Source organism: Nannobrachium achirus (assembly GCF_963921795.1).
Source record: "Nannobrachium achirus genome assembly, chromosome: 14".
Taxonomy (NCBI): Eukaryota; Metazoa; Chordata; class Actinopteri; order Myctophiformes; family Myctophidae; genus Nannobrachium; species Nannobrachium achirus.
The window spans coordinates 37,287,762-37,299,975 of NC_137821.1; the positions used below are offsets into that span (position 1 = coordinate 37,287,762).

General features: G+C 41.1%; 1 protein-coding gene across 1 annotated transcript; it reads left to right on the top strand.

Annotated features, from left to right (window-relative positions):
- Window positions 1–2,790: 2,790 nt before the first annotated feature.
- On the top strand, window positions 2,791–7,705 carry LOC308298014 (tripartite motif-containing protein 16-like; the record flags this gene model as incomplete). The annotated part of the gene is made up of 7 exons (XM_080741578.1): window positions 2,791–3,030; window positions 3,641–4,015; window positions 4,407–4,502; window positions 5,475–5,708; window positions 6,576–6,735; window positions 6,999–7,049; window positions 7,182–7,705. The coding sequence occupies 7 exons, from the start codon at window positions 2,791–2,793 to the stop codon at window positions 7,703–7,705; spliced, it is 1,680 nt and encodes a 559-aa protein (XP_080597704.1).
- Between the last annotated feature and the right edge of the window lie 4,509 nt (window positions 7,706–12,214).

Below are 12,214 nucleotides of genomic sequence, written 5' to 3' on the forward strand. Positions count from 1 at the left end.
CCAGTAGAACCCAGCAGCTCTCATAGCATAGAGTGGAGCCTATTAGCCTATTGCTTTTACACTATTTGTTGTGTTCAAAAGTGATTTTCTTTTTCTTGAATGTGTTACTAGAGTAGACCAAAACAAATAGTTTAAAAGTGATAGGCTTTTAGGCTCCACTCTATGCTATGAGAGCTGCTGGGTTCTGCTGGGCAACAGGGGCATTTCTGCCTAATGGGCAGTCTTTTTGGGATCAATATAAGTAGGAAAATGAGCCTAGAAGTGATTTAGAGCGGAGTTGTCCTTTGACGAGCAGCCATTGATGGGCCATCAGCACAGCAGGCAGTGGAGGAGAGAGATCGGCTGCAGTATGATTTTCATTTTTGAAACCCATTGTAACTTATTTGGCATTAAAAATCGCGATAGTTGAGTGAATCGATTTTTGGGCACATCCTTAACTATATTTTCTGATATTAATTCTTATGCTAATATTGGCCGATAATATCGGACATCCCTAATCATCAGTCAACCGATTGTGTTCCTCTTATTGCATTTATTTAATAAGCCTGTTGTAGACAATCATACAGTATACAGTATAGCCCTGTTATCGTGTTTATATTACTACAGAGAGCCCTCTGTCAGTCTGTGTAGATTCAGATTGGTTATACTTTGAATTATGGTTGGAATTATGACATGCTGTTTTTACCAATCATAAAAGTCAGTGAAGTCAATTCAGGGTCAGAGGTTAAAATATTCCAATGTTTTTTTTTAAAAGGGACTTAATCTTATAAGAATGAGGAGAATATGTTGTCACACATGTAACAGAAAATTGAATTTGTCTTATTCCTCATTGTGTAAAAAGGGGTGAAACAGTTAATCAAACTAATCCCCCCTCCACCTTATTGTTTTTCTTCTTTTTTCTCCAATATTGTAAATACAGTAGGAACCTTGGAGTCCAATAGGGCTAAAGTTAAACACTAAAAACCTGGATTGTAAAAAATCACAACATAAAAAGTTTTGTAATTTCTTTAATAGCCGATCTACAAGCTCACAACTTATCTGGCAAAATGAACATGTTTAAATTCATACAAAGGTCTTTGAGACTGTCAGGTAATCATTATTTTTTCATTAACTTTACCTTGACTTCTTTTTCTAAATAAATGTGAGCACTGTGGCTGCAACCTCTAGCGGAGTGTTTTAGTCAGGTTTTGAAGAATGTTTCTCTTTCTGTCTCTCTGTGAAAGTTGTCTTTTTGTAACCCATTTTTCACCCGGTTCCAATGCCTAAACTTTAACCCTGGGTGCTAATCTGGGGAGAGCCCTGAACTGAGCTCATGCTTCCTTCAGTGCACGCACGAGAAGTGAGCTGACTGCTTCTTATCAACTGACAGGGGAGTTTTCCCGGTATAGGATATAGCCTGTGGAATGAACACGTTATTCCAACCTGTTCCTTTCGAGGCGCATGATAGCGAATGCCAGCCGCATATTGACAAGTCCCGGAAAAGACGTGCTGTGATTGGCTGGTGTTGCTTTGAGTGACAACCGTGCGAGGCTCCTCCCCTACTAATACAGACCAAATGCCCCTTTCAAGCACTGGCCTCGGTGGCTTAGTGGACTAGTCACTGCCTTCCCATTCCATGCACCCTGGGTTTGTATACACCGCTTTTGCCACTTTTTTCCACCACCGCAGAGAAAACTTATTTTTGTGGTGATAAAGTATTATTATTATCCATGACGGAGGCGCGCCGTCTCAGGCTACCTTGATCCCTGTGAGGCCCCGCCGAGCGAGCGGTAGCGAGCGAGTCGCCTGGCCGAGCAGTGCGAAGGTCGCATGAGCTGTTATGGACAGAATTGACCAGTATAGAGACCAGAACATATTGAAGATGAGTTGAATTAAACATTCAACACTAATAACTGAACACAGTCTTAGAATAACATTGTGATTCATGGCATTTCTACAGAACCCCACAAACCAACCCTAACCTTAATGCTCAATGGGTGTCAGCTGTACACACACACAGACACACTGCTGAACTGAAAGTGACAGGAGTTGGTTGAATGTGAAACTTGATTGAAGACATAATACATTAATAATGTTTACTCATTTGTTGCAATGTTTTGCAGTTTTACAACATTTAGTATTTGTTACAGTGTTGCACCACAAAGAAGGGCAAAATCCTATAACATTGAAATATGGAGATGATGTTTTTCTGCATAACAGCAACAATATACAGTATTTTTGATATGTGAGCTTGAACAAGCCATCATGATTGAAGGGAGTCCCAAGATGAAGGCTCCTAGATCCTTCTTTATTTTAACCTTAAAAATATTGCTTAGCTCACGTGCCGCGCACCTGACTCCAAAACCGCAATGAAGCTTCCTTTCGGAACTTGTGGGCCCCAATTATGTCTTTGTCTTTTGTTGAAGCCCCAAAATATCTTTAAAAAAGAAACAGTCATATTGTTGTCATCTGGGCTTTAACAATCAAGTGAGTATTGTGTGAGTCCAATCAACCACAAGCTGAATAACCTTGCGTCACCAGGTGTCCTCGCTCTACAAGCTGAACCTGTTTGTGAACTTACCTGTGGCACACATTCACTGTCTCTTTAATTACACTGCCACCTGCAAACATCCAGGAAGTCCCAACCTTTGCCACTCCATTCTCTAGTCTATGACCTCTCCCGATTTTCTTCAGAAGAAATGAAACGCAGAGCTGTTGTGTTTTGTGTCTCCTTTTCTCTCTTCAGAGTAAACCAGAGTGTTGTGTGTTTTGACTGTTTTCTCTCTCGGGGTGAGTGTGGTTGTCTGTAAAATGGCAGAACAACAGCAGCAACAGGCTTGTGATCATCTGGACCAGGATCAGTTGTGCTGTCCTGTCTGTCTGGACCTTCTAAAGGAACCAGTGACTCTAAACTGTGGACACAGTTACTGTGGAAGCTGTATTGAGGGTTACTGGGACCAGAATGAGGAGACTGGAGTCTACAGCTGTCCCCAGTGCAGAGAGAGCTTCAGTCCCAGACCTGTTCTGAGGAAGAACAACTTGCTGGCTGAGGTGAGATGACCTTACAAGTTATAACCTCACATTAAACTACTATACATGTTAATGATAATGATAATGAATTTTATTTATATTGCACCTTTCAAAACAAAGTCACAAAGTGCTGCTCAAGGCAAGATTAAAACATTATGTAACAAAGCAAAAACAACGCAAAAAACACAGAAACACAAAGCAAATTAAGACACAACAAAATTGAATCACAAATCATAAATTAAAAATGTGTACTATCACATCACAACAATTAAGAAAAACATTTTGTATTTAGTAGATATGTCTTTTAAGCAGTGATTTAAACAGTGGCAGGGAAGCTGCTAACCAAGGTGCACTGGCAGTGCATTCCACAACCTTTGTTTAAGCCCGTAGCCAATGAGGGACCAGCATTTCTGGCAACGTCATCATTAACAGCCAATAGGACCAGCATTCCTGGTGATGCCAGTGGTGAGCGCACCTCATGGCACGCTCTGCTGGCGCACAAGGCACAAGTTGACACCTCGACAGACTGCAGTTCTAGTTTCTCACTGTGTTTATCTCCATGAACTTCATAATGACTGTGTTGTATTTGTCATCAGTGAGTGACCTCCCCTCCTCTTCTCTTTATTTCCAGCTTGTGATGAAGCTGAGCATTACAGGAGGTCAGCAGTCTCCTGCCTCCGCTGCTCAGCTCTACGCCGGACCAGAAGACGTGGCCTGTGATTTCTGCACTGGAGCCAGACGTCGCAAAGCTCTCATGTCTTGTCTGGCGTGTCTGGCCTCTTACTGTGAGACTCACCTTCAGCCTCACTACAATGTTCCTACATGGAAGAAGCACAAGCTGGTCCCAGCCACCAACAAACTGCAGGAGAAGATGTGTTCCAGTCATGACAAGCTGATGGAGGTGTTCTGTCGCACAGACCAGCAGTGTATCTGCTATCTGTGCACCATGGATGAACACAAGGGCCATGACACGGTGTCAGCTGCTGCAGAGAAGGCAGAGAAACAGGTAGGACCATGATCTCTTGAAGACAAATTATAAGATGGATCATGTTTTAAAGATAGAAGCAGAACGAAATAACCTTGTCAGAGACAAAATCACAAACCAGGATGTTGTACAATAAAAAGCATTAAAGGATGCAGTACACTCCTTTTGGACCCAAAGAAAAACATGGAATTGATAACCTTTGATGAATCATATTTCATGTGCATTAATCTTGCCCCTGCAAAAGTGTATTTTGTGGAAGTTACAAGTTACTTTGATAGAAAATGTGTGAACCCAAACTAAACTGTGTCCAATTTCAAAAAGTGGTGATTGATGATTGTATAGAATTGGTATCCTGAATGTGCTTTGTTTAGAAGCCAAACTGTCTCTCTTCCTGTTTCTTTGTTTCTTGCAGAAACAGCTGGTGACAATTCAGGAGAAAGTCCAGCAGCAGATCCAGGAGACAAAGAATGAGCTGAAAGGCCTGAGACAGGTCATGGAGGACCTGAACGTGAGCTGATATTATGATGATGGTTCTTGTTATTGTGTTTACTGTGGATAGAGGAAATAATAGTAATGCTGAGATGAGACAGTGCCTTGTGTCATCAGAAGCACTAAGCAGTGAGTGGTTCTCAAACCATGTCAAGGACCCCCCAATTAATATATATTTTGCTGCAGACCCCCATTTGAAAAATGAGCTGATCTACAAGCTCACAAGTTGACACGACACATTCGCAATGTGTTGTAAACTTGTAGAACGGCTATTTTCAAATGTGGATTACGGTTGGTTAAACTGATTTTGATTTTGACTATATTACCTAATTTTGGGGTCCCTGGACCCCATTTTGAGTACCATTGCAGTACCCAGAATGACAGTAAAGAACAGTGACAGTCAAGAATCCATCAGATCAAGGAACTTCAATGGCCACCAATCCTTCTGTCGTGATTGAATTTATTCCAACAAAGTTAATCATGACAACTAATAACCAATCATTTCTTTGTTTCTTTCTTTCGACGGGACAACGCACATTAATGAACATTCCGTACATGAAAGTGAAATTAATTAGCTAACCTCATGTAAACATGTCAGATTTAGCCAGAAGCAAATTTCCATCCATAGTCCCTACATAAACCAGTAAGACGCCTAAGGGCGAAAAGCGAGGTCACGCTATCTGTCTTGGCCATAATGGATTCTGTTGTCTGACATCATACATAAAATCCCTTTTATGCCCATATATGGAGATCTCTGCTCTGAGTATCTGACATCACTGTGATGTCACCAGTGATGTCACAGTGATGTGTCAGCCTTTTATGCCCATATATGGAGATCACCTGTGATGTCACAGTGTACAGACAGACAGAGATACGGTCAAGTGTGGCGGTTCACAGACGAAACTGCGACCTGCGGTCGCAACAACACAATACAGATCATCTTTGAACAATATTATGGAATTGTGTGTGTCTGTTCGTGTGTGTTAAGCAGAGCTCTGCAGAAGCAGCAGTGGAGGCCAGTGACAGGATCTTCAGTGAGATGATGGTCTCCATTGAGAGAAGACGCAGTGAGCTTAAAGAAGTGATCAGAGATCAGCAGCAGACTGCAGTGGCTCAGACTGAGGCTCTCCTGAGGCAGCTGGAGGAGCACATGGAGCAGCTGGAGAGGAGACATGCTGACCTGGAGGAGCTGTCCAACACTGATGACAGCATCACTTTCATTCAGGTTCCACTCATGGCATTTTACTGTTTGGTTTGGACTCATTTAGGAGAAAACAACTTCATATTTCATTCCATTCCATCATGTCATTTAAGATGTTGTGTCTATAAAGTAATAATATATTACATTATTGTATATTACTGTACATGATATGGCACAACATGACATGATGCTGGTAGTTACTAATACTAACATAGTATAGTATTCAGTGTACAGACCAGAATAACAATGTCAGAATTAGGCCTATTACATTATGCAAAGTTTGACATCGATAGGGCCAACGGTGGCGAAGATAAGAGTAGGGACAAAAGTGTGACGTGACGTGGCGGACAGACGGAGGGACGGAGAGAGAGGTGGACTTTTCATAGTAACTTGCGACCTGATCGTCGCAATGAAATGGTTAAATATTTGCCCTGAATGGTTAAATATCTGCCCTGTGCTATTTTCGTCCGTAGACTGGAACGGAAATGTAATCTTTGTTAAATGTTAAATGTCAAAAACACAGTTATTGTTAACCACATCATCATCATTTATTACAGGGAACTTTTACTGATTGTGTATAGTACGACTCACTGGGTTGACGTGAAACACAGGGTGGGTGTGTGTGTGTGTGTGTGTGTGTGTGTGTGTGTGTGTGTGTGTGTGTGTGTGTGTGTGTGTGTGTGTGTGTGTGTGTGTGTGTGTGTGTGTGTGTGTGTGTGTGTGTGTGTGTGTGTGTGTGTGTGTGTGTGTGTGTGTGTGTGCGCGTGCGCGTGCGCGTGCATGTGTGTGTTTGTGATCAATGTACTAATCTATAGATCTCTTGCTACAGTATAATGTTCTTCCATCCCTGACTAGACTGGTTTACTTGTCTCTCTGCTTGTCTCTCTCCAGAGTTTCCAGTCTCTCTCCAGTTCCAGTGGATCTCCAGTCTCACCCAGTGTGGTCATCTGTCCTCCGAGGTCCTTCACAGATGTGATTGATGTGGTGTCTGGTCTGAGAGACCAACTAGACAACATCCTGAAGACAACTTGGCCAGAGATATCAAGGAGAGGTGAGATTTAAATTATTCTATTTCTAAGCAGCCACCATAGTGAACATGGATTGATGAAGTCAGAAAGCAACTGCTGAGACATTTTGAACTAGAACAGACTGATGGTACACAGGTTGGGTATCTGTCAGATTGGACAGTAACATTAAAGCATTTAAGCAAATACATTAATGAAAAACAGTTGTAACTTACGTTTAATCCATTCTTCAGCATGATGTCATGATTGATGACCTTTGAACGTTTTCTTGTGTCTCCAATGTTTGCAGTTGATGTTTTACATCCACTGGAGCCTGAGACCAGAAAGGACTTTTTACGATGTGAGTCCATGTTGATGCAGATTCTGAACGTTGAAGTTTTAATATGATATGTTTTTGTTTAATTTTCTAATGAGTTTGATCTGAGATAACTAAGTTCATGAGGTTTGAAATGTTTGCTGTGTGTTCTCACAGATTCCTATCCTCTGTCTCTGGACATGAACACAATAAACAGATGGCTCTCCCTGTCAGAGGAGAAGAGGAAGGTGACTTTATCACCACAACCACAACCTTACCCTAATCATGCAGAGAGATTTACTTCGTCCTTTCCTGTGTTGTGTACAGAGGGTCTGTCTGAACGTCGTTACTGGGAGGTAGAGTGGAGTGGTGTTGAGGTTTATATAGCAGTCTGTTATAAAGACATGAGCAGAAAAACCTACTTTGGAGACAATGATAAATCCTGGTGTTTTGGGTACTCGGAGCACAAGAAAAACTACAGTTTCAAACACAACAAAGTTGAGACCAACGTTTCAGGGCCCTGTTCCTCCAGAGTCGGGGTGTACCTGGATCACAAGGCAGGTACTCTGTCCTTCTACTGTGTTTCTGACACAATGACCCTCCTCCACACAGTTCAAACCACGTTCACACAACCTCTCTATCCAGGGATAATGCTTCAGTATAGACATGGAGATACAGCAGAGCTGTGTAAGACTTGGTAGACATGTTAAGATTAAGTTGATGATTATTATTATTATTATTATTTTCATTTTCCCTTCTAGCCCATTCAGGCCGGGAACACATTTTAGTGTATGGGAGGGGCTTACAGTACATGTACAGTACTGTATGTAGCAACATATTTGTTTTGGGGGGTCCCCAGTTGAAATATGATTATTTGGGAGGAGTTGCGGCCTGAAATGTTTGAGAATCACTGGTGTAATGTCTTCCATACTCCTCAATTTGTTAATAAGGGTGCAAGGAACAGTTAATCAAATACTGTACATGAACAATGTATTTATTTTATATTTTGTTTATCTCTACTCTCCCCCTTTTTTTTTCATTTTGAACCTGGCATGTAAAAAAAAGAAAGCTTATGTCATTTCTTTAATAGCCGATCTACAATTCATATAAAGGAATAAATTGTGGCAATGGGACGAGTCTGCAACCTCTAGCAGAGTGTTTTATTCTGATTTTGAAGGATGTTTCTGTGTCTTTAAATCAGAAGGGTGTTTCTGTGTCTGTCTCTAAGTGAAAGTTGTCTTCATGTTTAGATGATGTTGTATACAGGATGAAGATAGATGTTAAAACAGTCTGAGTGACTGAGTGCTGAGAGGACAAGGACAATATCTGATTAATATACTGTTTTCACCTATTGTGAAAATGCAAAGAACAATTTGCTGGCTTAGGCACGACACAAGTGGGAAAAGGTTAGATCTACATGTATTTCATTTATATAGATAGAACATGATGATAATATGAAACAGGGACGTGCTGGTCATTGGGAAAAGCGGGACAACTCCCGAACGGCCGGTTCATTCCTGGCCGGTCCAGGCCGGCCATTAGGAAAAAATTAAAAATAACATTTTGGTCTTCGTTCCATTTTGGGGGCTGGGCGGCCAACAAAGTAAACAGTCACTTTCGGGCAGAAACCTTGTATGTCCAAGTTTCAAATTTGTACCTTTTTTTCGCAAAGCAAAGCCCTGCTTCATCATACAAGGCCGTCGCACAAAAGTAGTGGGAGCACACAACGCCTCGCACGGCGAGGCGGTGTGTGCTTGTAGATCTGCTGTTTTCACTACTTTAAATCATTTTTAAAATGATAAATACAAAACAAATGCTTTTGGACATACAAGGTTTCCACCCGACAACGAAGAAATATAACTCATGTAATTGGCCCACTGGCTTGTCACTTGTCATGATCTGAAATGGCAAATATTTGAGTAGCAGCAGTGCTATAGAGAGAGATCTCTCTATAGCGCGCAATGAGGGCCTCTCCAACTCTTTTTCCCGGGCTGAATCAGGGGCCCAGAACGTCCCTGATATGAAACCTATGAAAAAGTGTAATATGCAACAATTGTATACAATAAGTGGTTCGGGTCTCTGCTTAATCTCTGTCTCTCAGCAAGAGAGAGAGAGAGAGAGAGGTATCATCTTTAAATATTCACTTCAAGGATTATGAGAAAACATTGCAAAAAAAACAACCAACGAGTATTTAGTAAAATAACACACACACACGCACACACACACACCTGAAAAAGTGTTTATTTGTATGTTTTATATTTCCAAAGAATATAGCTATATGCTATTGTTTCCATTTTGGAGTAGGATATGTGGAACATACACAAAGTGCATTTTGTTGGAAGTTGTGGTCAGACGTGTGTGTGTGTGTGTGTGTGTGTGTGTGTGTGTGTGCGTGTGCGCTTGCGGGCACATATATTATATGATACAGTAAAAACAAATGTAGGAGCAGGAAAAATATAGCTATTGTGTATGACCATCAATCAGTACTGCTTGTCAACCACTAGGTGTTCTCCCGACACCAGGCCAGGGTGTAAAAGTATCAACTAGGTAAGGGACACTGCACATAGTTATATGCTCATACTCTACCTTACACTTAACATAACCTTTAATTATTTGAAATAAACACTGGTTAACTCCAATCAAACTATATCAACGTTGCAAACCTTTTTCAAGGTAGAAGTCTGGTTTTAATGACCAATTAAATAATTCATTCAGACAAGAGAAAATAAAGAAGGATACAAAGTCCAAATGGGGCTTTGTAAGTGCAGAGGGTTCCTCATTCTTGGTGGATCATGGCTGACTTGGCTGTGTTTTGTGTCTGCTCTGCTCTCTGGCTGCTGCTCCTGAGTCCTGTCTCTGCTGTGGCAGGAGTCTCCTGAATTTTTGGCCCCATCTCCTCTGGTGCTCAGTCCTGAATTGTCATTTCTCCTGGATTTGGTATCAAACCCCCCCAGTTTTGAGTACAAGAGGACCCCCAATGTAAACAATCAATTGTGTTATTTTCCATGCTGTGTGAGATGGTGTAGTGGTGTAAAGATCAGACTCTGAGCACAGAGATTACAGTATATTTTCAAATCCCAGTCCTACAGATCATTGCGAGTATCATTGGAGTATCTAAACTCTAGACATTTTCCAGGCTTAAATACAAAATAAGTACTTGGAGCTTCTTGCAGTGAGAGATGGTGTATTGGTTTGAAGCTCAGACTTACAGTGAGCCTGCTTCAAATCCCATGAACTACATATATTTGCTCTAGTAATTTGATCTTTTCAATGTTAAAATGCAAAATAACTACTCAAAAGCACCTGAAAAAAGCTTCAGTGAGATATGGTGTAGTGGTCTGAAATGTTCAAAAGTACTCAGTCACCAGAAGATATGGTAGTGGACTGATTGTAAGTCAGACTCTCAGTACCAATGACACATGTTCAATCCCATTCCTCCTTCAGTTCATTACTGCAGTACGTTGCCATTTGCAAGGCTAAGATTTCAAATAACTCAAAAGTACCATTGTACCAAGTGTAGAGGTTCAATCCTGGATTAGTCATCCTACAGATGGTTGCTGTGTAGTACTTTGACATTTTCACGGTTAAGATAAAAAAGAAGTATTGAAAATCACCAGATCATTTCTGTTATGAGAGATTGTGTAGTGTAGTGGGCTGATTGAAGGACTCTCAGTGCTAAGGACCTATGTTCAATTCCCATTCCTCTTTCACTTCTCTACTGCATTATGTTGCCATTTCAAGGCTGCAATTTGAAATAAAGCAAAAGCATCAGAATGTTGTAGTGAGATATGGTATAGTGGTCTGATGATTAGACTGTCAGTGCAGAGGTTCCATGTTAAGTGTAGATCATATGGCACTTTGTTTAAACCTTTCAAGGTTATACCTACAAAATAAGTAGGCAAATCACCAGATGATACCTGCAATAAGTAAACAAATCACCAGGTGTGTGTGTGTGTGTGTGTGTGACTTCATACCTGCCAACCCTCCTCTTTTTGGAAGAAGTCTCCAGTTATTTGACCATTTAATATATATATATATATATATATATATATATATAAATTCTTTTTAACCATTTCTCATTTCACACTTTTCACACTTTTTTCACACCCACTGGTATGCAGCCACGGCCATTATACTTTAGTTCCTTGGCTATTTGATATGGGGGGCCGTATTTGATTGTTCTTTTTGTTGAAAGGTGTGGGCGAAACACCTGAAAAAAGTGAGTTCCATCAAGGCGAAACACCCGGAGAAAAAAAAACTCATGCAAATGAGGTCCAAGTCAGCCTAGAAGTTTTTTTTCCTCCGGGTGCCTTGATGGGACTCACTTTTTTTCAGGTGTTTCGCCTTGATTTTGGGACTCACTTTTTGGGGGATTTTGGGACTCACTTTTCTCCGGGTGTTTCACCTTGATGGGACTCACTTTTCTCCGGGTGTTTCGTCTTGATGGGACTCACTTTTCTCCGGGTGTTTCGTCTTGATGGGACTCACTTTTCTCTGGGTGTTTCGCCTTGATGGGACTCACTTTTCTCTGGGTGTTTCGCCTTGAGGGGACTCAACTTTTTCCAGGTGTTTCGCCTTGATGGGACTCCCTTTTTTTCAGGTGTTTCGCCATGATTTTGGGGGATTTTGGGACTCACTTTTCTCCGGGTGTTTCGCCTTGATGGGACTCACTTTTCTCTGGGTGTTTCGCTTTGATGGGACTCACTTTTCTCTGGGTGTTTCGCTTTGATGGGACTCACTTTTCTCCTGGTGTTTCACCTTGATAGGACTCACCTTTTTCCAGGTTTTTCGCCTTGATTTTGGGACTTGCGTTTTTGGGTCGGTGGGGGTGCACGGAACTCCACAACGAGGGTCTGGGGTTCCCTCCAAAACCTCTTAACAGAAATATAATATATATATATAATAATATATATAATAAGTCATTAAGCTAAGCATTAAGCATAATAGTCCTTTTTCTCATCAGACGAACAACAAACAACGTTACAAAAGAAAAAAAGAAAATATCTTTAATAGCATATTTGTTGTTGTTTGTTGTTGCTTGTCTAGATGTTTGAATGTTTTGGAACCACACTAGAAACAGGACTCTACCTTTTCTCTTATTATCCAGCTAAAATATTGAAAACCTCAGTGACTCACTGGTCTAAACGTTTTCCTGAGGGACAGAAGGTTATAAGTTCAATTCCTGTACTGTAAATCTACATCTCTTCCCA